This window comes from Podarcis vaucheri (genome assembly GCF_965113315.1).
Source record: "Podarcis vaucheri genome assembly, chromosome: 17".
Taxonomy (NCBI): Eukaryota; Metazoa; Chordata; class Lepidosauria; order Squamata; family Lacertidae; genus Podarcis; species Podarcis vaucheri.
In genome coordinates this window covers 39,452,982-39,480,891 of record NC_138755.1, presented here as the reverse complement: position 1 = coordinate 39,480,891, position 27,910 = coordinate 39,452,982, and the positions used below count along the sequence as shown (strand labels likewise).

At 46.7% G+C, this 27,910-nt stretch overlaps 1 protein-coding gene and 1 long non-coding RNA gene across 2 annotated transcripts in view; one reads left to right on the top strand and one right to left on the bottom strand.

Annotated features, from left to right (window-relative positions):
• Window positions 1-27,910, top strand: part of LOC309522709 — a 289,900-nt gene that overhangs the window by 11,653 nt on the left and 250,337 nt on the right. The gene's annotated exons all lie outside the window — the stretch shown is intronic.
• On the bottom strand, window positions 1,113-26,522 carry P3H3 (prolyl 3-hydroxylase 3). The gene is made up of 15 exons (XM_082206066.1): window positions 25,868-26,522; window positions 21,993-22,145; window positions 19,822-20,008; window positions 18,424-18,555; window positions 18,179-18,309; window positions 17,823-17,912; window positions 15,726-15,778; window positions 15,516-15,574; window positions 11,717-11,841; window positions 11,517-11,612; window positions 6,589-6,739; window positions 5,068-5,185; window positions 3,872-3,947; window positions 3,300-3,440; window positions 1,113-1,679 (listed from the first exon to the last, which is right to left on the bottom strand). The coding sequence occupies exons 1-15, from the start codon at window positions 26,333-26,335 to the stop codon at window positions 1,461-1,463; spliced, it is 2,199 nt and encodes a 732-aa protein (XP_082062192.1). The 5' UTR covers window positions 26,336-26,522; the 3' UTR covers window positions 1,113-1,460.

Genomic DNA, 27,910 nt, shown 5'->3' with positions numbered 1-27,910 from the left:
CAAGTTGGACCTGTTGACTTTCATCCTCAAAAACTGCTTTCTCACTGCCACGTTTAGTAGCAAGCCTGTAGTTTCCCCACTTTCTGCCCAAGAGATGCAAAATGCCACCGGTGCAAAGTAGGTCATTCAGGCAGCTGTTAGTGGTGAGGTTTGACCCTGTGGCATGTTGTCTGCACTGGTAGACTATTGCGCACATGGTGGGGTGCGTCTTCAGCGCAGTGTTATGTGGTGCCCAAACATCGTGTCATTTTTGTCTCAGAAGCAAGGACTCTTGTCCGGTCTGTGCTGTCCTTTTTGCGGGGAGGGCGGGGGTCAGTTTGAAAAGGAAGCTTTCTTCTGTGTGCTATACCACACATACAATATGCTGCACCACCACATGGGAAGGATTTGCCATGGAAGGGGAAACAAAGATCTTGTTGCTTGTTAAAGAGATCAAGCAACTTCTGGACCACTTATTCCATCAAGCTTTCTCTCTGGATAAGATTTCATATATATCTGAACTGCACTGCACTCCTGCTATTGTGGGGGGGGTTGGGCTAAATGACCTTTGGGGGGTCCCTTCCAACTCGATAATTCTATGAACTGCTGGAGACTGTCATCGTTTTCCAGGAAGTTGGAAGATTTTCATGAAGAAAGGATCCATATCGTCGTTTTACTTTTGCCTGGCTTTGAAGGGTTTCAGAAACAGTGGGGCAAAACAAATTAGTATGTGCTCTGTAAATTACCCACCCACCTTTGAACGGTCATGCTATTAGACCTTATAGTGAAAACCTACCTAGGAGGAAAGCAGCACTGATCTACTGAAGATCTGGCACAGACAGCACAAGCTGTTCCTAGGATATATCTCAGAAAATTAATTGGTGCAAGTATTTCTTTCTCTCTGCTTTTTTACTCTTCGTTTCCTCAGGACTAGGAAAGGTCTGTTCAGGTTTCCCCACTCGTTTATTTCTTAACTTGCCCACCACAGATTCCTGCTCTGGCCTAGCTGGTTCCACAAGTGTAAGTTTCCATCACAACAAAATTTCTCAGACCCATCCATTTCTGATGGTGCCCTCCTCCTGTTTTTTTAATTCCTTCATATGACTATGTGAAAAACGGGGCTGGTAGAAGAATGATATTCAACATTTATATAGCACTTCAGAATGGTCAAAGCACTTTATCTCAGTCATCATTACAACAGTCCTATTACTCCTGTGTAGAGATGAGAGGCTATAGCTGAGATGAGAGAGTTGTAGCAGGATTTATTCCTGGTTCACAGGCATCCCAGTGGGGACAAAACGATTCTCCGGCTAACTTGGGCGGGCATGGTCCAAGCCACCTTCTGATGTCATTTCTGGTGGTGCCACATGGAGAACCAAAGCCGCCTTGCCACAATGCCTGGCACAGGGCAAAAACTCCCAAGTCATTCACTTGCCACGAGCTGCTACAAAATCTGAAAGGCTTGTGCATGTCCAACATGCTCAGAATTCATCTCTGGCTCGCAGCCTCGTGGACTGTGTCCCAGAGTCTGAGTTTGACCTGGTCCTTTGGCTAGTGGACCTGGCTCTTCCCTTTGGAGTTGGGGGCTCGGGGGAGTCTGCGCCACTGGGTTCAGCACCTCCATGCTCCTCCTCCTCTGAATGCGACTGCTCCTGTTCTGCCTCCTTCTGCCTCATCAGCTCTTCTGCCTGGGCCCGTTCCTACAAGAAGAGAGTGAGAAGACCGTATGTGTTGCAAACAGAGGAGACAGGTCATCCCCAAGATTGAGGAGGCCGGCCACACATCGTGTGACGTCATGCGCATCTCTCAACACCACGCAGGCTGGTGCGGCCTTCCATTAGGCTGCGCTGGTCCCCACAGCATCTCTCAACACCGTGCAGGCTGGTGTGACCTTACCCCAGGCTGCGCTAGTCCCTGTGGCATCTCCTGATGCCACGCAGTGCCAGCGCAGCCTTCCACAACATGCACCCGGCCCCTTTCAAACCAGTATCAAGGGGGAAGAAGACACCTCGGCCCCCTAGAGTTGGTGTGCCTAGTTAGAAAGGCGGAAGGAGTCTTGAAGAGCAGCACTTTGTAAGTTGATGGCCTCCTTGCTGAAGGGTTGAGCGAGCTTAATAACATGCATTATGTGTATTTTATATTTATTTTAATGAACCAAATACAGTGGTACCTCGGGTTACATACGCTTCAGGTTACACACTCCATTAACCCAGAAATAGTGCTTCAGGTCAAGAACTTTGCTTCAGGATAAGAACAGAAATCGTGTTCTGGTGGCACAGCAGCAGCAGGAGGCCCCATTAGCTAAAGTGGTGCTTCAGGTTAAGAACAGTTTCAGGTTAAGAACAGACCTCTGGAACGAATTAAGTACTTAACCCGAGGTACCACTGTAGAGTGAAAAATTATGAATTATGAGAGTGTGTATGAGCCTAACAGTGCTTGACTTTTTTAAAGTTGCTTTTTTTAAGTTGTCAATATTGTTTTATAGATTATGCCATATTGATTTGTTAATCATTTGACTTTTGTTGTAATTGCAATGTTTATTTTTTTATTTTTCAGTTGTTGTTTTATAGATTGTAATCGTTTTATTGATGATTTGTTAATTGTATGATTTATGCTGTATTTGCGATGTTCTATTATGGCTTATCATGTTGTTATTTCTTGTTTGTAAGCCGCTTTGGGATTCATTTGAATGAAAAGCAGCACAGAAATACAATAAATCAAATCAAAGAAAGAAAGTTCTATTTCCTCCTCCGGAAATCCACAGGATGTGTACGCATTAGATTCTACCACTTGCTGCTTGGATGCGCCGCATAAGCGAATAATAATACCAATAATTTATTATTTGTACCCTGCCCATCTGGCTGCGTTTCCCCAGCCACTCTGGGCGGCTTCCAACAAAGATGAAAAATACATTAAAATGTCACACATAAAAAACTTCCCTGAACAGGGCTGCCTTCAGATGTCTTCTAAATGTCAGGTAGTTGTTTATCTCTTTGACATCTGATGGGAGGGCGTTCCACAGGGTGGGCGCCACCACCGAGAAGGCCCTCTGCCTGGTTCCCTGTAGCTTTGCTTCTCGCAATGAGGGAACCACCAGAAGGCCCTCGGAGCTGGACCTCAGCGTCCAGGCAGAACGATGGGGGTAGAGACACTCCTTCGGGTATACTGGACAGAGGCCATTTAGGGCTTTAAAGGTCAGCACCAACACTTCATCTCACCCCCAACCCGGCCCCCATTTTACTTAAGTATATATGCCTTTGGACAATGGCCATTGGCTCCCTCATCCCTACATCCTCCAGCTCTTCTTTGCTTTGCGTTACCTGCTCCGCATGCTCTGGGAAGAGGGTGTACCAGAGGGCAATGGCACAGCGCCTCCCACGGGTAACAGCCCACACGCCGTGAGGGTTCTCCCCGCCAGAGCTGAAGGCCACCAGCCTTCCACATTTAGGGCGCACCTCGGCCTGCCACACAGAAAGAGAAAGAGGGAGACTGGTGTGAATTGATGGCTTTGCCATGAGCCCATCCGTTTCCCCTTCTCCAACTCGCCTTCTTCTTGGGGTGCCACGTTGGATGGCAACTTTCTGAGCTGTTGAGCTGGGATCTTTGTCCCCCTGCTCTGGAGCGAATTGCACCATGCGGGACTGAAGAGGGACAGAAAGGTGAAAGGAACGCAGCGACTAGCAAAAGAGCTAGGCATACCAGTTGACAAGGAGTTAATGCCTGTTCCAAGGTGGAATTTGCCTGAATTTGCCATTGACTGCCCAATTTGAATCTGCTGTTTTGCCAAGGACAGGTTCTGTTGGAAGGGAGGGGGGAGAACCCCAGCTACAGCTGTTCTTCCTTCTCAGCCATTCCCTCACCCCCCCACCCCAAGCCGTGGGCCCAGACTCACTGTAACAGTCACAGCATCCATCTCAGTGAAAAAGAGGTTCCCCCCCTGGAAGTCATCGTTCAGGTAGAGGATTGCACTGCAGAGAAACGGGAGACAGGCAAAATTATGGGTAGCTGGGATTTGCTCCAAGGTTCTTCGCTCCTCTTTAAGAGCCAGCTTGGACATGAACGTTGCCACAGAGACTGGCACCGCTCGGGTGAGGATTTGGGTTGTTACACATGCACGCTTGACTCGCATTTGCAATGTCAACAAAACCCCAGGGCACGTTCTTTAACTCTTTCTGAAATGTTTGCTGGTCTGTTGTTTTAAACCGAAGCGAAGAAGAAGAAGAAGAAGAAGAAGAAGAAGAAGAAGAAGAAGAAGAAGAAGAAGAAGAAAGAGTTTGGATTTGATATCCTGCTTTATCAATACCCTAAGGAGTCTCAAAGCGGCTAACATTCTCCTTTTCCTTCCTCCCCCACAACAAACACTCTGTGAGGTGAGTGGGTGAGAGACTTCAGAGAAGTGTGACTAGCCCAAGGTCACCCAGCAGCTGCAGGTGGAGGAGCGGGGAAGCGAACCTGGTTCCCCAGATTACGAATCTACCGCTCTTAACCACTACACCACACTACACTACACCACACGGCGAGTCAACACAAAATGTAAAAGGCAGCCATGTTGGCCCATAAGAAACCTTTTAAAATTCATTATGAAGACAGTACTTTTTACTAGACCATCTAAAATGTCAGCCAAACCACCAAAATGGCACAAAAGGGTGTGCAAGCTTTTGGGTTCTTCAGAGCCTCATTTGAACACCTGAAAACTCCTCCCATTAACACTCTCACAAGATGCAGAGTCCCAACTTTACCACCACCCATCTTTTTTTCTTCTCCCCCCTGCTTGCTTTGTTTACCATCTAGCCTGGGATTTCCCAAACATGGGTCTCCAACTGTTTTTGGACTACAATTCCCATCATCCCTGACCGCTGGTCCCGCTAGCTAGGGATGATGGGAGTTGTGGTCCAAAAACAGCTGGAGGCCCAAGTTTAGGAAACCCCGATCTAGCCTGGTGAAGATGTCCTCAAAAGCTTACGCACTATTTTGCGACATTTTGGATGGCCTAATAAATATATCGCCTTCATCTGGATTGTGTATAAATGAACGTACATGTGGCTCTTTAAAAGACATATATATCAGTCTTCCCCCTCCGTGCCTCACCTGTAGTCTCTGTATATGTAGGCAGGAGGCTCCCTCCAACATGTGCTGCCCTCGGGGTCCAAGAGACAATTGTCAGCATGGACGGGGTGGCTGAGGTCCATACGACTTTCCTGCTGTCCTAAACAACACCAATGAAAACCATAAAACGCCTTGTTTCTGACACCAGGAGAAAATGTTGAAGAATGCAAGGAAAAATGTTGGAGGAGAATAGACACATCCTGTTGGGAAGGACAGGATGAAATAATTAAGTCTAATGAAATAAATAAATATAATGAAATAAATGTTCATAAAATATTTGATATCTGCCATCCCAGCATTTTTATGGAATAATAATAATAATTTATTATTTATACCCCACCCATCCGGCTAGGTTTCCCCAGCCAACAGAATATTAAAAACACAATAAAACATCAAACATTAAAAACTTCCCTAAACAGGGCTGCCTTCAGATGTCTTCTAAAAGTCAGATAGTTGTTTACTTCTTTGACATCTGATGGGAGGGTGTTCCACAGGGCAGGTGCCACTACAGAGAAGGCCCTCTGCCTGGTTCCCTGTAACCTCACCTCTCGCAGTGAGGGAACCATCAGAAGGCCCTCAGATTGCATTTTATAGTTAGGATGCATTGATAATTAGGCTACGATCCAACTACTCATGGGCAACTAGTCACATATAACAAGACTACTTTATGTCTGTGGAATTCTCTTGCTGGATTGCGACAGGTATATTTGAGGGAGTTTAGCTGATGACATTTCATGTTTCATACTCTTGATAATTTGCATTTGGGAGCATGCAACTGCAGAATCACAGTGGGTCAGAGTGTGGTGCTGATAAGGCCAAGGTTGCAGGTTCAATCCCCACATGGGACTGCTACATATTCCTGCATGCAGGGGGCTTGGACTAGATGATTCTCAGTGTCCCTTCCAATACTACAATTCTACGAATTTTGGTGTGAATTTGCAAACAGAAAAATTTGAAACTTTGGCATATGTTGAATATTCACAAATGTAAGATTCAGCGCTGATGTTCACTCCTTATTAGATGATAGTAGCATAGCCAAGGCTTTTACTCTGCCTTTCAAATGAATTGTTTGCATGGTGTTATGTACTGAGTTGAATAGGATCCAAAAGGCAGCAGTCTGATTGGTCCTAGAACAATAGGATTCAAAATGCAGAAGTATGATTGGTCTGCAGGAGCCACCCAGTCCAGCTCCAGGTGGAAGTGAATCCACAACCTGATTGGCCTACAGGAGAATTCCAGAATTAGCCAATCACGTGCAGCCCATTGTGTAAATAATGTATATAAAGCAGATATTTTGGGAAAACTTTCATTCCTCACTACTATGAGCTGAATAAAGAGCATGAAATCCACACTCGACTCCGAGTATATTTCACATCACTTATATTAATTGTTTGTTTTGAAGCAGTAAATTTATCAGCTGGGTCGTATTTCCAACTGACAATGTAGAAATGCTCTTGTTCAGTGTGGAACATTATGCCGTTGAGAAGAGGCAAAGTTCCTTACCCTCAGCAGCCGTGCGACACACAAGATGTGTGAATGAAAAATAGAGGTCTTTGCCAGGGGTGAAATAGGATTCCACAATTTTCCGGGATTTCTCACTGGCTTGCAAGAGAAGCTTAGCATCCCTCCAGTTCACAGTGCTCTCCTCAGCCAGCTAGAAGACAAAAAGCCATTGCAGAAACCCTCAGTTACGGAAGTGTCCTGAATTTGCGTGAAGCTCCAGGCACACATGTGAAAGAGAAAAAAGGGTACAGACAACAATTGCCAGAATATGCAGCAGTTTCCTTATCAAAATGCAGGAGAGGGGCTTCTGCACATGTAACAATTGGGGAGAGGAGGGAATGAAAGTTGGTGCAGCTTTTCTTGTTTGTTAGAGCTGCCAGGGTAATATCTGTTTACCTTTCAAAGCATCAATGAAGTGAGAGAAGGAAATGCTATGGCTGTTTATTCCCTGGTCCCTTTGGCTGCCTTTCCTTGCCTGCATCAAGGTATGTGTTGCATGGCAATCTGCACCTGCCCAAATTCCTTCATCTGCACAACTCTCCATAGCACAGGAGGCTTGTCCTCTGTTGCAATGGGGCACCCTCCATGACTGCAGAGAGGAGGAAGATGGAGGAAGGGGTCTCTCACTGGTGGAGTTCAAGAAATGGGGCCTGAAGCAGAAATGCTCATAGCATATTTTCTTTTCTTGTGATTTTGGCATTTATGTCAGAAGACAATTATTGGAGGCCTTACAACTCAATGGGCTCAATTCTACGCTACCGACGTTCAGGACCTGCTCTCGGGCAGGAATGATCAAATTACTCTAATAGTGGCTGAATTTTTGAGTGCTGTCCATGTAGAAAGACTGGGCCATTATAAAGAGATTTAGTGGTTCTTAATTGATTGGTGATGTGGTAGTGGTGTATTGTATTATTTATGCAATTGATTTCCTCTGGAGTTAAAGATCTGGCTGGGACAAACCTTGTTATGCTGAGCTCGTATTTTGCACAATTTGTATACGGTGTCTGTTTGATAATGTGTGGTTTGCTATGCCTAATAAAGGATATTTGATAAAAGAAATGCTCATAAAGACAGAACACAAGCAAGCGAGGGTGGGAGAAAGGAAGAATGCTGGGAATATTCACTGGCATGAGATAATCACATCAGCCTAAGGTTGAAACACACCTTAAGAAACACCTTGGGAAGAAATCCTTGGAAGAAGAAGAAGAAGAGTTTGGATTTGATATCCCGCCTTTCACTCCCCTTCAGGAGTCTCAAAGCAGCTCACATTCTCCTTTCCCTTCCTCCCCCACAACAAACACTCTGTGAGGTGAGTGGGGCTGAGAGACTTCAGAGAAGTGTGACTAGCCCAAGGTCACCCAGCAGCTGCATGTGGAGGAGCGGGGAATCGAACCCGGTTCACCAGATTAGGAGACTACCGCTCTTAACCACTACACCACACTGGCTCTCTTCAAGGCCTCCTCTATTCCCTCAGCAAGCAGTCTACACAAATCTTTTGCATTCCATCCTTTTGTCCTCTTCTCAAATGTTTCACAATAGGATCCTCTTCATCAAGACTCCACCCATGCTCATAATATGGCCTCAGTGTTTTTCTCAGGGCTTCTATTACCCTCACATTTATCATTCCTGATGGTGATGTTTCTAAATACAATCCAGCAATGAAAACCCTTAGATATTTGGGTCCCACCCCCACCTGTATGGTCCCTGTAAGCAGTGGTGTAGCGTGGGGGGTGCAGGGGGGCCGGCCACACCGGGCGCAACATCTGGGGGGGCGCTCACACTCGCAGCTCTCTGCCCCCTGCTAAAATCCACGGGTTAGGGGGCCCAAATTACTTGCCTTGCCCCGGGTGCTGACAACCCACGCTATGCCACTGCCTGTAAGGCTTTGTTTTGCAAGCTGGTCTTGGGCAAAATATTTGTCACTTATAGGACAAGCATGTAGCGCATGATACGAGGTCTGCCAACTTGTCAGAAGCTAGAGGACAGCAGTTTCCCTACCAAACTGAAGGCGGGATGAGAGACACATCGTTGCCCACGGAGGAGACTCATTCCTTTTGGAATGATGGGTGGGAGGGCCGGGGAAAATGTCACCATATGAATGTATTTAGAAAGCACTTTTTAAAAGAAAAGTATAATCTTATCTAGGGATGCGGGTGGCACTGTGGATTAAACCACAGAGCCTAGGACTTGCTGATAAGAAGGTCGGCGGTTCGAATCCCCGCGACAGGGTGAGCTCCATTGCTCGGTCCCTGCTCCTGCCAACCTAGCAGTTTGAAAGCAAGTCAAAGTGCAAGTAGATAAATAGGTACCGCTCCGGCGGGAAGGTAAACGGCGTTTCCGTGCGCTGCTCTGGTTCACCAGAAGCGGCTTAGTCATGCTAGCCACATGACCCGGAAGCTGGACGCCGGCTCCCTTGGCCAATAAAGCGAGATGAGCGCCGCAACCCCAGAGTCGGTCACGACTGGACCTAGTGGTCAGGGGTCCCTTTACCTTTTACCTTTATAATCTTATCTGCAGGCACATTGAAACGTTATGATCCTTAGCAGCAGCAAGACTAATAATGAGATGGTTCTTGGGGGGTACGAAGGAGGAGAGGTATATGGGATATAGCTCAGCTGGTATAGCCTGATACTCTTGATCTCAGGGTTGTGGGTTTGAGCCCCACGTTGGGCAAAAGATTCCTGCGTTGCAGGGAGTTGGACTAGATCACCCTCGTGGTTCCTTCTGACTCTACAATTCTATGATGGAGAGTATTTTATGGGCAAAACCTGCGGCATGATGCTGTGTGAAATAATGTTTCTAAATTCCTTGTTTTTTGAATAAACGAAAAACAAAAAAAAGTCATTCTTCAAAATCCTGCAGAAACTCTTTGCCAGAGAACATGAATAAACGCATACATCACAGGCTATGAAGGCTACATAAAGGCAAAACTATACATTACATGCAAATTCGTTTCAGAGAACCCAATGGCTCCCCCCCTTTTTTTTGGAAGGCAAATAGCTTCAGGAAGAGATTGTTTGGAGAGAAGAAGCCCGTCTGTGTGTGCTGAGCCCTTTCTGCGCCAACCACTTCTTTGCTAAAAATCGCACACCCCCAAGCGGTTTGTCTCACATGGGGCCTCACATACATGTTTGTATGTACACATCTGAAACCCTGGAGGGGAAAATAATCCTAACAGGAATGTTTTTATCTAGAGCAGAGAAGCACTGGGTCAAGGAAAAGGTTAAACACTCCCCTGCCACTTCTCAGATGAAAACTTCTCCCTCCTGATTTTTTTTTTTTTTACCTTAGAACAGGGTTGCCCAAACTTTTTTCAAAGAGGGCCGGATTTGATGAAGTGAACATGTGTGAGGGCTGACCAAAGTTGTTGAGGACATATACTGCCACGGGGGCAGGATTAAATCAACCAGCAGGCCAGATTAGGCCCCTGAAACAGACTTTGGACATGCCTGCCCTAGAAGAAGCAGCGGTAATGTTTCACAGTCATTTCCAACCACAGGAGGAGGCAAGTGTGTTTGTACATGCATGAGTGTGTCTTTACGCATGCATGTAGATAAACACACAGCAGGCAACATACTGTTCAACTCCAATTAAAAATGTACTTGACAGTGTACTCTGGCTTAAAGTTCTCACACCTCTGGTTTCTCTCTAACTTCAGAGAAGATGCAAAGAAAAAACCTACACCTAGAAATAGGAGCTTGCCTTCCATCAGCTGCAGCAGGTGGCCCAGTTACGCCCCTATCTCAAGAGGGATTGCCTAACTACTGTTGTCTATGCTCTGGGACGCGGGTGGCACTGTGGGTTAAACCACAGAGCCTAAGGCTTGCCCATCAGAAGGTCGGCAGTTCGAATCCCCGCGACGGGATGAGCTCCTGTTGCTCGGTCCCTGCTCCTGCCAACCTAGCAGTTTGAAAGCACGTCAAAGTGCAAGTAGATAAATAGGTACCACTCTGGCGGGAAAGTAAACGGCATTTCCATGCACTGCTCTGGTTCGCCAGAAGCGGCTTAGTCCTGCTGGCCACATGACCCGGAAGCTGTACGCCGGCTCCCTCAGCCAATAAAGAGAGATGAGCGCCGCAACCCCAGAGTCGGTCACGACTGGACCTAACGGTCAGGGGTCCCTTTACCTTTACGCTCTGGTAACTTCAAGGTTAGATTACTGCAATGTGTTATACGTAGGGCTGCCTCTGAAGATGCTTCGGAAACTTCAGCTAGCGCAGAATTCAGTGGCCAGGTTGCTCACCGGAGCAAGACGGTCTGAGCATATTACACCAATCCTGGTTCGACTGCACTGGCTACTAAGTAGTTTCTGGGCCCAATTCAAAATGCTGGATTTGACCTATAAAGCCTTAACTGGCTCAGGACCACAATAACTCAAGATCGAGAGGGTGGCAACACGAAAACAGGCCGCCTCTTCTCTCCCTAGGGAAGTTTGCCTGGTGCCTTCATTTTATACCTTTAGGCGCCAGGCAAAAAGGTTCCCTTTTAATCAGGCCTTTGGTTGCCCTGCTTGAGATCCTACACCAAGGGTCAGCAAACTTTTTCAGCAGGGGGCCGGTCCACTGTCCCTCAGACCTTGTGGGGGGCCGGACGATATTTTGAAGGGAAAAAAGTGAACCAATTCCTATGACCCACAAATAACCCAGAGATGCATTTTAAATAAAAGGACACATTCTACTCACGTAAAAATGGGCTGATTCCCGGAACATCCGTGGGCGATTGGGCCGGATCCGGCCCCTGGGCCTTAGTTTGCCTACCCATGTCCTACTCCCTTTTAAAATGTGGCTCTTGTTTGGGGTGTGTGTGTTATTGGGCTATTGTTTTTATTTTTGTTTTATATATTGTGATCTTTTCTGTGAACCACATTCAGACCTCCGGGTATAGGGCAGCATATAAATTCAATTGAAAATAATAATATAGGCATTTACCTGCAGAGCCTTTAACACTGTTAATCCTTCAAATTTCTCATGGGGCGTGTGCGGCGAACGCCTGCCGCGATAGCCGCCTTCTGTTCCTCCCGCTGCCTGAAACATATAGAATCTATGTGAGGGACGCAGGGCTGCTTTTGGCTCCCTCTCCTGCTGCTGGCGGGGGGTGATGCAGAACAGGGGCTGGCACCTCTCCTTACCTTGGCCAGGCGAAGGATGTCTTTGCATTCAGATTCAGTCAGGACTCTGTCCAAGACAACTCTCTGGGAGCCATTGAGCTGCTGGGAGTCCATGGTGATGGTGATGCCCTCGAAAGCAAGTGGTTCTGGGGAAAGGAGATGAGCAAGGCGGTATAGGAATGCACACGTGAGGCAATGCTATCCTTCCGCTGTGCCCAAGGGATGTAAATAAACAGGGAGGAAACTGATCTCCTTACAGGCCCTAGTCATTTATGTGTTGCTTCCCAAACATGTAGGGAGAATATATGGAATAATATGGTTATATGGAATAATTTTTTAATATATTTAAAAGACCACTGTAAACAGTTAAAATCATTGGCAGGGATACACTGACACTTGTAATGTGAAATGAACTTTGGTAATTATGGATATGTAACAGATAGATAATGGTAAAAGACGCAAAATATTTTTCTTTGAATATGGAACCCATGGAGGGACGGAAGGAGGTCCGAAGGTTTGAAAGAACCTTTTATTTTAATATTTGGAAATGGTTAAAGTAAAAAAAAAGTATAAAATTATGTAAAACCACTGAGCAAGACCACTAGGAGGCTCAAAGACATTCAGAATTTGTCATCCAGATAGATCCTTAGTCACGTTTAGTACACTAGCAAACAGTGTGTGATTTGCAATCCAGCTATTGCTTATTTCCACCTTGTTAATTTGCCATAACCTTTGGCGTAAAAACCAAATACGTTGACAAATCTCTACCATCTTCACTGATAAAGTCAAGGGCTACCTATGAACATGTATGGTACAATCCACCAGCCAGACACGTCTCCCATCCCGAGTCAACAGTTTCGGTCCCAGCTGGAAGTAGAGGAGCTGTTGTCCAAAAAGGAGGCATAAACATGGTGTTCGAATGCTCATCTCTGGCAACACCATTCCCTGGGTCATGCAGGCAGGGCAGCCACCGCTGGCCTCACTTTCACTCCCATCTGCTGTGCAGATGGCCAAAGGAACAGCATCAAAACAGACAAGCGCATGCCCCTGCATTGCGCAGAAAGGGGGCAACACGCTCCCTCTGGGAGGTGATGCGCTTTGGCATGGGTACAACACACGTGCATAAGGCAACCTTGCCGCTGCAAGGCCTGTGCATGAGCAAACACTGCCACCACAAGGGTGCTGCCTGGCTCTGCAAAAGCAGCTATGGGCCCAACACAAGTCTGCATGGAGGATGAGGCTGTCAATGGCTTTATGCTCCGTGATGGTTACACGGCCTCTGTAATCAGATGCAGTATGCCTCTGAATACCAAACGCCGAAATCATGAGTGGGAGAGGGCTCTTCCTGCTTCCCAGAGGCATCTTGCTGGCAACTGTGGGGACAGAATGCAGGACTATATGACAACTGGGAGAGACTTCATCAGGCAAAGCCTCCTTCCACCTCCTGCCTTGCCCCACCATCCAGTCTCTGCTTCTCCATTTGTATTGTATTATTTTATGCACCGTAGCTTGCCGTTGTTTTATTGATTGTAGTTTAGAAATTATTTATTGTAATTTTTAAGAGTGGATTTCAGTTTATTTTTATATGCTGATATTTAATATTATTCCCTACTATTCTAAGGAATGTTGAATGTTACTTATTTGATGTAGGTTGCGTATTTTAAAGTTATGTTTTATTATCATATTTTTGTATTGCATTAGATTGTTATACGGTATACATTCTTTGTTTCTTCAGCTTGTAAACCGCCTTGGGTATTGTAAGATAGAAAGACGGTATACAAATTAAAAGTGATGATGATGATGATGAATTGGCTTGATCCAGCAGGGCTGCTCTTAAATATAGTGAATAAGCGCCTAATTCCCTAGTACTTTCCGATTTCTCAGCATATTGCCTCTTAAGCAACCTCCAAGTCGATCTGATTTAGCATGAGTTTGGAAGCTTCAGCACTGGGTACCTGTCATTTCACAGAATCATAGAGTTTGGAATCTGTTTCTATCCGTGGGCTGTTAGGCTGCTGAACGGAAAATAATATAGTGCAACTGACTTTGGGGGTTGGTGTGTTGTGCCACAAGCACACAGAATGCAATGAGACTGAGTGTTTGGGGGGGGAGGGAGGGAGGCTCAGTTAATTTCATTGTACACAGATTGTACATTGACAATAAAGGTATTATTATTATTATTATTATTATTATGGATCACAAGGGTCCTCTAGTCCAATCTGCTGCAATTCAGGAATCTTTTTGCCCAACATGGGGCCCAAACCCATGACCTAGAGATTAAGAATCTCACACTTTACCAGCTGAGCTATCCTTTGCACAATTTACATATTTATAAAAGAAAGGATCACGAGAAAAAAAAAATGGTATTTCAAATCCAGGGTAAATCCTTTAAAATAAAAAGTAAAGTATAGAAACTAAGTGGTTTCCAGCTGTAATGCTTTAAGAGATAGGAAAAAAGGTTTATAAAAGGGTAAAAGCTTAATGGTAAGGATTTGCTGAACTAACAAACTGAAGTGGAATACAAAAAAGGGAGGTACGAGGAGGTCCGGGGAAATAAGTGTAAGGAAGATATGTTATCGAAAATCAATGTGTTTTTAAACTGTTTTTACTTTGTATGTTTCTTTTTACTTTTCATTTTTACTGTTATACTTTAAAAACTTTAATAAATATATTTTAAAATAAAAAGTAAAGCTTCACCTAATTCACCAAAGCCAATTGAATTCAGAACCAACTTAATTCAAGCGATAAAAAATACCCCACCCTGTGCTGCAAGCACGGCTTCAAAGTCAGTTGTTTTTCACTGGGAGCAGAAATGCCTAATTAAGATAAAATCAGTGGGTTGTTCAAAATTCTTCAGTGCTCTTCCAAAGGCCACAAGGCTCAGTCTAAAACTTGAACAGGAGTGTCAGCATTTGGGGGGGGGGGCTACCGTTATATTTTCCCAGTAGTGATGTATGGAAGTGAGAGCTGGACCATAAAGAAGGCTGATCACCGAAGAATGGATGCTTTTGAATTCTGGTGCTGGAGGAGACTCTTGAGAGTCCCATGGACTGCAAGAAGATCAAACCTCTCCATTCTGAAGGAAATCAGCCCTGAGTGCTCACTGGAAGGACAGATCCTGAAGCTGAGGCTCCAATACTTTGGCCACCTCATGAGAAGAGAAGACTCCTCGGAAAAGACCCTGATGTTGGGAAAGACGGAGGGTCCAAGGAGAAGGGGACGACAGAGGACGAGATGGCTGGACAGTGTTCTCGAAGCTACCAGCATGAGTTTGACCAAACTGGGAGGCAGTGAATGACAGGAGGGCCTGGCGTCCTCTGGTCCAGGGGGCCACGAAGAGTCGGACACGACTAAACAACAACAACAAATAAGCAAACCCAAACTTTCATTTTGCCAGGACCCCCTCCCCTTCTGAAGCTCTAAACTTGGAGCCTGCAGGGGAAGAGGAAGAGAGAAAACAAGGCCCCACCTCCAACAATTTGGAACAGGACTGCGGGGAGAGGCTTGCTTCAAGCCATGCACCTACATCTCCCCTCTAGTTTGCAGAGAGAGGGGACAACTTTCTATGTTCCCTTACCTCTGCCTAGAAAGCACAGAGCCAAAACAAATCCCAGGCTTCAGTTGAACTTAGGAGCTGGAGAAGGGGCAGAGTTGGTCCCTTCTTCTCTTTAGCTCCAGGTTCAGTGGAAGCCTCAGGCTCATCTCACTCACCAATGCCCAACTCCCCTCAAGCCACCACAGGGAGTCAGTGGGGATGACCGAGTCTTGTTGCCTATTCAGCCTTTCCTCCCTGCGTGTCAGCTCGTTTTCTGGTACTCACCTCTTGGCTCCTGCTGTCCCATATCTGGGGCTTTCAGCCTTTGCTTCTCTTGATCTTCTCTTGGATTAACAAACAAACACAAAAAAGGCCATCAATTGCAGAAATGGAGGACATGAGACTCTCCCCTATTAAAAAGTTTGGCAAAAAAGCAAAGGCTACAACTTAATATTGCTCCCCCTCAGCCCAGCCTCTCTACCTTCTGGTGCTTACTTGTGTTTTTCCTTCATGCTTTCAGGAATCAATTCCTCTGGAGTCCACGAATCCTAAAGAAATAAAGGCACGAACTCATGTTACACAAGGTTTTTTCCATGCTGTGGCAGAACCCTCACCTCCTTCTACATATTGCAGTATAAAGTTCCTGCTCCCTCACCATGGTATGTGCACACATGCTCTGCCTCCCAGCTAGTTCATGCTACAGCTCCCAAGCTTTCTTCTCTGGGCCACACTTTCGGAATAAAAATTTACCAGCACTACACCAATTTTTCATTGATAAGAAATACACTGGAGCCCAGAGAGGTGCTCGATTTATAACACAGAATACAACTACTTTATAATGTAATCATGGGGCATTCAGAAAGTATAAAGCAATGCAGCTACATAAGAACCTGAATCATTCCCAAAATGTAATTAGGAACGAGCATCTTACATATGTACCTTAAGTGTGTATACCAACTCAATGAGAGGTGTGAGCTTGCTTTGGTCAGGTAATTTCATTTACCGTATTTTTCGCTCTATAGGACGCACCCGACCATAGGACGCACCTTGTTTTAGAGGGGTAGAACAAGGAAAAAAATTCTCCCCCTCTCTGCGCAGCGCTCCTTCAGTGAAGCAGCAGGAGAAACAGAGCCCCTTCCATTTCTCCTCCCGCTTGGCCGAAAGGGCATTGCGCCTTAGCTGAAGGGGCACCTACCCTTCAGCGAAAGGAACCCGAAGCCTCCAGTGCGCAGCGGGAACTCCTGCTGCGCTCCGGAGGCTTCAGGCGGCTATCTTTGAAGCCTGGAGAGTGAGAGGGGTCAGTGCGTACCGACCCCTTTCACCCTCCAGGCTTCAGTGAAGGCAACCCAAAGCCTCCGGAGCACGGCGGGAGCACTCCCACTGCGCTTCGGAGGCTTCGCATTGCTATCGCTGAAGCCAAGGAGCCTGCATTCGCTCCATAAGACGCACACACATTTCCCCTTAATTTTTGGAGGGGAAAATGTGCGTCTTATAGAGCAAAAAATACGGTATATGATGTCTACTTTGAAACAAAGAAACTCTCATCTCCTCATCAGTGCAAGGAAGCCTTTCTCTTTTCTGATGTGTCAGATCTGTCAGTGTTGAAAATCCCTGTTTGCAACAATATATCGTGGAGAACAGTAGTATAGCCAATGCTCTTGAACAGAGGCAAGGATACTGTTTCTGTTTGTATATGCAAAACAATTACTATGCTAGGCTGTACTGTACTGTACTGTACTATACTATACTATACTATACTATACTATACTATACTATACTATACTATACAGGCCTCGGTCCTGTATACCTGAAGGAGCGTCTCCACCCCCATCGTCCAGCCCAGACACTGAGGTTCAGCTCTGAGGGCCTTCTGGCGGTTCCCTCGCTGCGAGGTGAGGTTACAGGGAACCAGGCAGAGGGCCTTCTCGGTAGTGGCACCCACCCTGTGGAACGCCCTCCCACCAGGTGTCAAAGAGAATAATAACTACCAGACTTTTAGAAGACATCTGAAGGCAGCCCTGTTTAGGGAAGCTTTTAATGTCTGACACTGTATTGTTTTTAATATTCGGTTGGAAGCCACCCAGAGTGGCTGGGGAAACCCAGCCAGATGGGCGGGGTATAAATAATGAATTATTATTATTATTATTATTATTATTATTATTATTATTATTATTATTATATTACACTACACTAATGTTTCAATGTTTATTTGATTGTCCTTGAATATTCTGGCTACACTTGCCATCCTTCGGGCTAAACCAGTGTGGCGCACCACATTCTTTGAAAATCACCGAACCACAGGGATCTTTTTGGAGGCACATCAAGTGAGAACCCACCAAAGGTGTACTTTGTGTCAGGGAGGTAAGCAGTTGATTCCTTTATTTAAACAGTCCTTGCCCTCCTGGCTTTGGGAACTCACTGTGCTCAACTGGAAGCAGCCATCCTGAAGTATCTTTTATATCCATACCTTGCTTCCTGCTCATCACTTATTTCAGGCACCAAGGCAGGAAGTGGGGGGGGCATGGTCCCCTCCCATATATTAATTTGTCCAGTACACATCCATAGATAAATAAGCGGACGGCAGCTACTTACAGGGTCATTAAAAGTTTCCCCAAGGTGCTCCACTGCATAGTAAATGAGTTTCTTCTCCATAAGAGACCTCTCCACATAGTGGCGGATATTCTGTGAAAGAAATAAAGATATTAAAACCAGGCATTAAAAAAACATTACTACAAAATGGCTCCCGCTTTTTTGCTTAAAAACAACAACAACAAACTCTGACCGTAAATCTGCACAGCTATCTATCCATGTGCCTTAAGGTCACTTGAGTGATTTTCTTGAGAGAGTTGGGAATCCTTAACTCTCTCTGGATTATGCCCAACGCGCAAAATATTTTGTTCTCATTGACGTGGTGCTTGCTTCCAGATGGAAGAAATGTTTACTGGTACCTCTCTGGCTGCAATGGGCACATCTCCCAGCTCTGCTTGGTATTGCTTCAGTTTCTCCAGCAACGCCCCATCTGATGGATAGAACTGCAAATAGGTGGCTGCACATTCAGCGGCGAGGGCCCAATTCCCAGCTGAGAACGAGAAGATGGACTCAAGTTACTACAGCTCCGACTACCATTCCATCCATGCTCCACCCCACTCTTGTCCTGGGCACGTCCCCACTCAGCACAGCATCCCCGGCTTACTTCTTTCATAGGCAAACTGCAGCAAATCAAAATGAGACGGGATGAAGTCTTCTGTGGAAGACACCCTCCCGGGCTTGCTGGCAATGTCAAGGACACACTTCTGCCTGCACTTTAGGACCTGGATGTAGTGAGCTGGAAGAAGGCAGAAAGAGAATGAGAAATAGAAATAGAGAATAGATATCCCCAGAGTAACAGCTGGACTGTCAATTCTTCGGCGATCAGCCTTCTTTATGGTCCAGCTCTCACTTCCATACATCACTACTGGGAAAACCAGAGCTTTAACTATACGGACCTTTGTGGGCAAGGTGATGTCTCTGCTTTTTAAGATGCTGTCTAGGTTTGTCATTGCTTTTCTCCCAAGAAGCAGGCGTCTTTTAATTTCGTGGCTGCTGTCACCATTTGCAGTGATCATGGAACCCAAGAAAGTACAACCTCTCACTGCCTCCATTTCTTCCCCTTCTGTTTGCCAGGAGGGTTACAATACCCTAAAGAAACCCACGGCCTTGACCTGTGTGTCGGATTTCAAGGCCTGTATCCTGGAAACCAGATGGCTAACTCTCCAAAATGACCTGACCTGCCTTTTGCGGGAACCCCTCCCTCTTTTCCCTGTTCAGGGAAGTTTTTAATGTGTGACATTTTAATGTATTTTTAATCTTTGTTGGAAGCCACCCAGAGTGGCTGGGGAAACCCAGCCAGATGGGCGGGGTACAAATAAATTATTATTATTATTATTATTATTATTATTATTTGAAGAGCAGCACTTGAAAAGCAGAAGGTGCTTCTTTAAGGGCTATGGGATGTTTCTTATACCTAGGGAATACATTTTCTCTCAAGCTAATGCCCCCAGAAGTCATGAGCTATGGGGGGGAGGAATACTGCCAATATTCAAAATTCCCCAACCTTTTTTTGTTTCACCACAGTGCAGGAAAGCAACCGAAATGAAAACACACCAGCCCCTTTTCTCCCATGAGGTGAAACAGACACTTGAGGTGGGGAGGACATTTCAATTGGGAAAACATGGCTGGGAAATGGATAAACCTTCTCTTTCTGTTGCCAGATCCCAACCCAAATACTCCTCTAACTGCTCTTAAAATAACACAGAAAATGTCATTAATGGCTCTCCCCACCACATCTATTTAAACCCTCACCCATTTTTTGTGACTGTTAGGCAAGCATTTGATATTCGTTAAGCATCTGGAGAACATGTCAGATGGATGGGTGGGGAATAAATATTTATTATTATTATTATTATTATTATTATTATTATTATTATTATTATTATTAGAGTCTACAGAGGAGTAAGCATGTGTGCTTGCTTCAAGAGGAAGGCTGCCTCAAACCACAAGCTCTCTCCAGCTCTTAACGTTCAGCGCTCCCTCAGACTTTTGCTGCTACTACCTGCAATGGCTTCGTAGAGGCCAAGTTGCGTCTCCTCCTCCTTTTCCTCATCCTCCTGAGGCCCTTCGCAAAGGGCCCTGCAGTCCTCCAGCGCCAGCAGCCCTTCTCTGAGCGATTCCTCCAGCTTTGTCACTGCCTGCTGGTAGTCATCCGCCTTGTAATGTTGAATTCCAGCTTCGTAGGCCACCTGCAGGTCACAAACCCATCAGTCCCCCAGGACAGCCCAGGTTGGGACTCTCTCATGGGATAGTGATGGGGGGCTGTGGTAGCAGGCCTTTGCAACCAGAGGCTAAGCTCTCAGGGCCAAACCACATGAGGTATGGGAGTTTATGGCTAGATGTATCTTTTAAGTCCTAAAAGCAGCATGTAGGAATGGTAAGAGTTGTCTAATGGGCAGTGGCGTAGCGTGGGTTGTCAGCACCCGGGGCAAGGCAAGTAATTTGCGCTCCCTAACCCGTGGATTTGCGCCCCCTAACCCTAACCCCCAGATGTTGCGCCCGGTGCGGCCGGCCCCCCCTGCACCCCCCATGCTACGCCACTGCTAATGGGTCTTTAACCCTTCCCTTGTCAGTTTGCATTTCTTAGTGCAGAAAGTATTGATCTGATGTGTAGAGATCTTTCCTATTCTACTTAATTCAAGAGGGTTCTGGAAACAAGCAGAAGGTTCATGATGTTTGGGTTATACTTTCAGAGAAGCTGAGTACAGCTGGCCTAAACTGGTTCTGTTATCTCTTCTGTCAAGGTCATGCTGACTATAATAGGCCAGGAGAGCCTAGGTTTCACTTTCTCTTTCTATCTCTCTTCCTTCTGGTGTGGTGTTCTGCATATAATGTTATGGTTTAGACTTATTATAAGTTATTGTAAGTTTAAGTTAAAGTCTGCTGCAGCTGGATTTCTTATGGACAGTGCCAATCCTGAATGTACAGTCATACCTTGGGTTAAATGTGCTTCAGGTTGAGCATTTTCAAGTTGCGTTCTGCGGCAACCCGGAAGTAACGGAGCGCATTACTTCCGGGTTTCGCCGCTCGCCCATGCGCAGACGGTCAAAATGACGTCACGCGCATGAGCGGAAGCGGCAAATTGCGAACCACGCACACACAGACATGTCTTCAATTCTACTCAGGATGCAAATGGGGCTCCAGAACAGATCCGTTTCGCATCCAGAGGTACCACTGTATTGGACCATTATGCTTATTTGCCTTCCGTAGCAGTAAAGCTCTGCTGGATGAAATATTTATTGCCTCTGGTTTAATTTTTGGGAATCCTGCAACGTGTTTCAGTTTTTACTCTGCTAACTATACATTAAGGGACACGGGTGGCGCTGCGGGTTAAACCACAGAGCCTAGGACTTGCCGATCAGAAGGTTGGCGGTTTGAATCCCTGTGACGGGGTGAGCTCCCGTTGCTCGGTCCCTGCTTCTGCCAACCTAGCAGTTCAAAAGCACACCAGTGCAAGTAGATAAATAGGTACCACTGTGGTGGGAAGGTAAACGGCATTTCCGTGTACAGCTCTAGTTCACCAGAAGCGGCTTAGTCATGCTGGCCACATGACCCGGAAGCTGTACACCGGCTCCCTCGGCCAATAAAGCGAGATGAGTGCCGCAACCCCAGAGTCGGTCACGACTGGACCTAATGGTCAGCGGTCCCTTTACCGTTACCTTTACTATACATTGGAATCTGGATCCATATTGACAAGAATTCAATGACATCCTTCGGTGCCATTTTCAGCTTACCATCCCCTTTGGAGCCACAGGTAGCACCCCCACCTTCAATGCTTGGGAGGTTTTTAAGCAGAGGTTGGATGGCCATATGTCACATAAGATCTGGTTGAGATTCCTAATTAAAGCAGTAAGATAAGTGATGCCTGTTTTGGACTCGAGCTGAGCTTTATGTATGGGTAACCCCAACAAAATTTAAAATTTGGCTGTATAATTTGGAACTAATGTGATATGGATAATGTGATGTGATTGGCCTGTTAATAAAAATTATTTTTGAATTCAAGATCTGGTTGAGATTCCTGCATTGCAAGGGGATTGGGCTAGATAACCCTGGCGGTCCCTTCCAACACTACGATTCTGTGAATCCTTTACCACCCACAGAGCCCCAGTAGGCTTCACAAAGCAGCCCTTCTTAATCTGCCAAGCAACATCCAGTTTCCCAGAAGTGTCTCACCCAGTGTGGCATGGCCTCAAGATCCCGAAAGCTTTCCGCTTTCACCCCCGCCATGCGCCGGTATTTCTCCATGTCCTCGCGCATTTGTAGGTGCTGTGGATTGGCCACGAAGAACGTGTGAGCTGAGGAAACAGCTTCATCAAGTTTCTTTAGCTGCAGGAACAAAACAGTACCATTTAGAAGTAAAATGAGGGCCACGAGGGCACCATTCTCAGACTGAAGTGGCAGAGAGCATGGACAAGCCCGCTCTTAGATTTAATAGCATGCACACAAACACACACGCAAAGCAGTGCAAGTTAAAAACATTTGTTACAGTTTTTTTATACCTCACAGTATTATCATGAAATTAAAAGACGCCTACTTCTTGGGAGAAAAGCAATGACAAACCTAGACAGCATCTTAAAAAGCAGAGACATCACCTTGCCAACAAAGGTCCCTATAGTTAAAGCTCTGGTTTTCCCAGTAGTGGTGTATGGAAGTGAGAGCTGGACCATAAAGAAGGTTGATCTCCGAAGAATGGATGCTTTTGAATTCTGGTGCTGGAGGAGACTCTTGAGAGTCCCATGGACTGCAAGAAGATCAAACCTCTCCATTCTGAAGGAAATCAGCCCCGAGTTCTCACTGGAAGGACAGATCCTGAAGCTGAGGCTCCAAGACTTTGGCCACCTCATGAGAAGAGAAGACTCCCTGGAAAAGACCCTGATGTTGGGAAAGATGGAGGCCACAAGGAGAAGGGGACGACAGAGAATGAGATGGTTGGATGGTGTTCTCGAAGCTACCAGCATGAGTTTGACCAAACTGTGGGAGGCAGTGGAGGACAGAAGTGCCTGGCGTGCTCTGGTCCAGGGGGTCACGAACGACTAAACCACCACCACAACAAGTATTATCAGATGTCAAAAGAGATGTCATAGAATTGTAGAGTTGGAAGGGATCCCTGAGGGTCATCTAGCCCAACCCCTGCAATTTAGGAACCTCAGCTAAAGCTTCCCCAACAGATGGACATCCAAACGCTGCTTTAAAAACCTCCAGTGAAGGAGAGTCCCCAACCTCTTGAGGGAGCCCATTCCACTATCGAACAGCTTTTGTTTGTTAAAAGCAAAAAGGATTTTTTGCTTTAAAAACAAAGCTACCCAGCATGCAGACTATGGAAATGTAGGTACCTGAAGGAGCGTTTCCACCCCCATCATTCACTGAGGTCTAGCGCTAAGGGCCTTCTGGCGGTTCCCTCACTGTCAGATGTGAGGTTGCAGGAAACCAGGCAGAGGGCCTTCTCGGTAGTGGCGCCCACACTGTGGAACGCCCTCCCATCAGATGTCAAGGAAACAAACAACTATCTGATTTTTAGAAGACATCTGAAGGCATCCCTGTTTAGTTAAGTTTTTAATGTTTGATGTTTTATTGTGTTTTTAATATGCTGTTGGGAACCGCCCAGAGTGGCTGGGAAAACCCAGCTTTATGGGTTGAGGTATACATAATAAATTTATTATTATTATTATTATTATTATTATTATTATTATTATTGGTAGCCCTGTCAAATAAACACTTGCCCTCTGCAACACAGGATATGTGTGTCCATGACTACTTCCCCCTCTCATAATCGTTCCTGACAGAACACCATTTCCCCTGTTTTAAAGTTCTTGTCAACCTCTGTACACAACAACTTCAAGATTTGGACAAAGGCCTATTTCAGATTACAAATGATTGCAGTCTGTGAGGGGGAAATATGCGCAGGGGCAGACTTTGGTTCCATGGCTCCCTGAGCGAGGCCAACATTTGGTGCCCCAAATGAATCTTCTCAATGTTGTGCCCTCTTGGCTCATCGCCCTGTGCGGAGCAACTGTCCACAATACCCTAAATCCCCCAATAAGTGAATGGCAAATAAGATTTTGTGAATATATAGACTCAGCAAGACTTACAGCAGTGGTAAGAGGCAAATCAGACCAGAAACTGATAGAGGAGTGGACTTGCATGAAGGAATACATCAAAAAAACATTGTTCTGGTATTAATATATCAATATGCAATGAATGAAACTTATAGAGTAAAAAATTAAGAAGAAATGGGTCTAAGACAAGATAGTCAAAAATAATATTGATAACAGAGTGAAAAGAAGAAAAGAAACAAAAGAAGGTGGAGGAAAGTCAAAATTTATGTCTGTATGTTTAGTTTGTATGTTTGTTTTCTTTTTTGTAATCTAAGTTGAGAGGTGTATGTATCTATGTATAATGAGCTTGTTTAGTGTTCTGGTTTGTGTTTGTATGTATTGCATTTATCAATAAAAGTTCTTTTTAAAGAAAAAGAAAAAAAATCTGGCACGGATACAAGCATCACCAGCCCAAGGCATTTTGTTGCTGGAGGTGCCTATGCAGCCCAGTCCATATGCAGAACCCTACAGAGTCAGCAGCATCATTCTCATGCTAGTGATTTCGCAGCATCCTCCACCATCATACCTGAGGGAAGAAGGCGAGTTGAGGCAGCGAAGGGAGGGCTGTTTGGCACACCAGGCTCTGCCAGCGGAAGAGAAGAAAGCATCCATTTCCCAAGGGAAATCACCTCGCTGTGGCTGATGGCAGGGCCTGCCCTGGAGGCACGAGGCATCCGTCACCACTCACTTGGTACAGCATAAGAAAGGTCCATATAGTTAAAGCCATGGTTTCCCCAGTAGTGATGTATGGAAGTGAGAGCTGGACCACAAAGAAGGCTGATCGCCGAAGAATTGATGCTTTTGAATTCTGGTGCTGGAAGAGACTCTTGAGAGTCCCATGGACTGCAAGAAGATCAAACCCATCCATTCTGAAGGAAATCAGCCCTGAGTGCTCACTGGAAGGACAGATCCTGAATCTGAGGCTCCAGTACTTTGGCCACCTCATGAGAAGAGAAGACTCCCTGGGAAAGACCCTGATGTTGGGAAAGATGGAGGGCACAAGGAGAAGGGGACAACAGAGGACGAGATGGTGGGACAGTGTTCTCAAAGCTACCAATATGAGTTTGACCTAACTGCGGGCGGCAGTGGAAGACAGGAGTGCCTGGCATGCTCTGGTCCAGGGGGTCACGAAGAGGCGGACACGACTAAACAACAACAACAAAGACTCTTCATCTCAGGGTCGCAGGTTCGAGCACCATATTGGGCAAAAGGTTTCTGCATTGCAGGAGGATGCACTGTGATTCTGTGATTCTAAAGTATGTTGCAAGGGGAGGGGGAATCCTGAGTTCTGTGCCCACAACCCCATTTTAGAAATGCTTGTGTGTAGCAGCTAACACTGCTCTAAGGCAGCCCAGGCATGGAATTGGAAGGCAGTAGACGTAGCAGCAGAAAAAAATGGATAAACAAGGACTTCTGAACTGAGTGCCAAGGACCTGTCAGTTTAAATTGCTTTTGGCCATCTGCACATTTTTATTTTTTTGCTGAGTAACTCTGCACAGCCTGAATCTTTCTTGACTGCACTAGGCATTTTTCTGCCCATAGAAGACGACGACACATGGTTGCTCTTAATGTAAAGACCACAAAGTATGATACAATAAAGGAGATTCTGACTAAACAGCAGGAAAACATTCTGCCAGTGATAGTTCAATAGTGGAATGGTCTCCCTCGGTGGTTGCAGACTCCTTCCTTGGAGGTTTGCAAGCAGAGCTTGGCTGGCCATCTGCCATGGATGCTTTAGCTGAGATTCCTGCATTGCAACTCTACAATTCTATAAATTCCCATCATCCCAGACCACTGATCCCGCTAGCTAGGGATGATGGGAGTTGTAGTCCCAAAACAGCTGGAAAGCCCAAGTTTGGGAAAGTGAGAAATAAAGTTTGCCAAGGCGGGCGGGCAGGCGAGGCAGCCACATCAGCAGCTGCGGGCGCCTCCTGGCCCCGTCCTGCCCCTCACCTTGAAGAAGGCGATCTGCAGGTAGTTGTAGGGCTCCCTCTCCTCGAAGTCCTGCCGGATCTGCGCGCTGGCCCGGTGGAGGGAGGGCTGCCCGCCCAGCCGGCGCCCCAGGCACTCCTCCAGGCACTCGGCCCGCTGCAGCACCCGCTCGAAGAAGCCCGTCTCCCAGGGCCGCGAGGGCGGGCGCCCCGTCGAGAAGCCGGCCTGCCCCTGGCACGCGCCCTGGCACTCCCGGCGCGCGCCCTGCAGCCCGGAGTAGCTGTGCAGGCAGCGCTGCAGCAGCTCGGCCGCCCGGGGCCAGTCCTGGGCGAAGTAGGCGCGCACCCCGTCGGCGTAGAGCGCGTCGTAAGGCGCCAGGTGGCCGGAGGAGGGCGAGGAGAGGAAGAGGAGGATGGAGAGGAGGAGGAGGAGGAGGAAGGGGACCGAGGAGGAGAAGGAGGAGGAAGGAGGGCGCGAGCGGAGAGCCATGGCAGAGGGCAAAGGAGAAGAGGAGAAATTGCAGGCGTCGCCCGAGGAGTTGGGGCGAAAGGGGCGGGCAGGAGGCGGCTGGGAAAGGGGCCTGCGCTGCTGGCGGAGGGGGAGAGGAAGGCGGGGAGAAGGGATGCGTAATCCGGAGCTGCTGCCCGAGGCTGGAAATTCCTCCCAGGGGCAGAGGAGGCCCAAACAAGCCGGGGAAGGGACGCGGTGGCGGCGGGGAAGGAAGGTGGGGCGCGCGGTGGTGGAGGGATGCGCGCGCGCTCGCTGGTTCTGCCCTAGCCTGGAGGTGATAAAGTACGTTTTGCTGCTTAATTCCCGTGCTTTAAGTAGGGTTGCCGCCTTTGGTTGGGCAAAATACAGGACAGGTCAGGCAAAATAGAGGACAGGGGTGTGGGAGAGGGTTAATCACCTTGCCAACAAAGGTCCGTATAGTTAAAGCTATGGTTTTCCCAATAGTGATGTATGGAAGTGAGAGCTGGACCATAAAGAAGGCTGGTCGCCGAAGAATGGATGCTTTTGAATTCTGGTGCTGGATGAGACTCTGGAGAGTCCCATGGACTGCAAGAAGATCAAACCTCTCCATTCTTGATACGGAACGGGGGGGGGCAATGTCTTCTTCACTACAATATATTTGCTCAATTTCTCTAGGACTCCATCACCCCTCCCCTGTCCTCCATAATCTCTCAAGTAATACTGTCAAAATCCTGTTACAATGTATCCACTCTGTTTCTGCTTTTGCTCTCTAGTACAGAGTGGCTTAGAAATCACTGAAATCTTCAAAAATTGATATAAAATCAGCCGTGGTTCTGATCTGCTCGTTCTCGGTGCCATTCAACTCAGTTCCCCTTGGACTCCATGATGCTGTCCCTACTTCCATAATCCCCAAAGCGGCAGGTCACGTACGCAGGAACTTCTTAATCCTGTCAGATAGTTTTGCAAATCCTTCCTTCGGGCAATACTAGGTGACAGACGATGTATATTCCTGGCCCATTGTCTTGCCACCACCGGTACTCAATAAATGTGTATCTATGTATATTTCCCGCTCCGCATATCCCCCCTCCCTCATCCGAAAATGCTAATTAATGTAATCCCACCTTTTCATAATGTATTCATGACGTGTAAAGTATATTCATGATGTAACTTGTGAAACCCAACCTTCCCATAATGTATTCGTGACGTTTCATGCACTGTATTCTGGGACATGGAGGGAAATCTCAAAAGTTCATGCCACCCCTTTCTCGCTGTTCAATCTCGCCTTGAACCTGTTGCGCAATAAACTTGGACCTTCTGCAGTTTGCTCCTGTGTCCGGCTGAGCTCATTTTCTTCCGCAGGGACCCACGGACTTAGTCTGATGAGCTGGGTGGCAGAGTAACCCCGCACCCAGATTTTTCCGTAACAGTTGGCTGCCCAACGTGGGGCTTGTGGTTCTCCCAAGCTGCTGACTGGGGGCCCCGAAATCTTCAGCCGGCTCCGGGCCATTTTGCCTGGGAAGATCCTTTTGGACCCCCAGCCATCTTCTGGGCGGTAATCGAAAGCCCTAGGAGTTCAGCCGGGGAGCAAAAGAG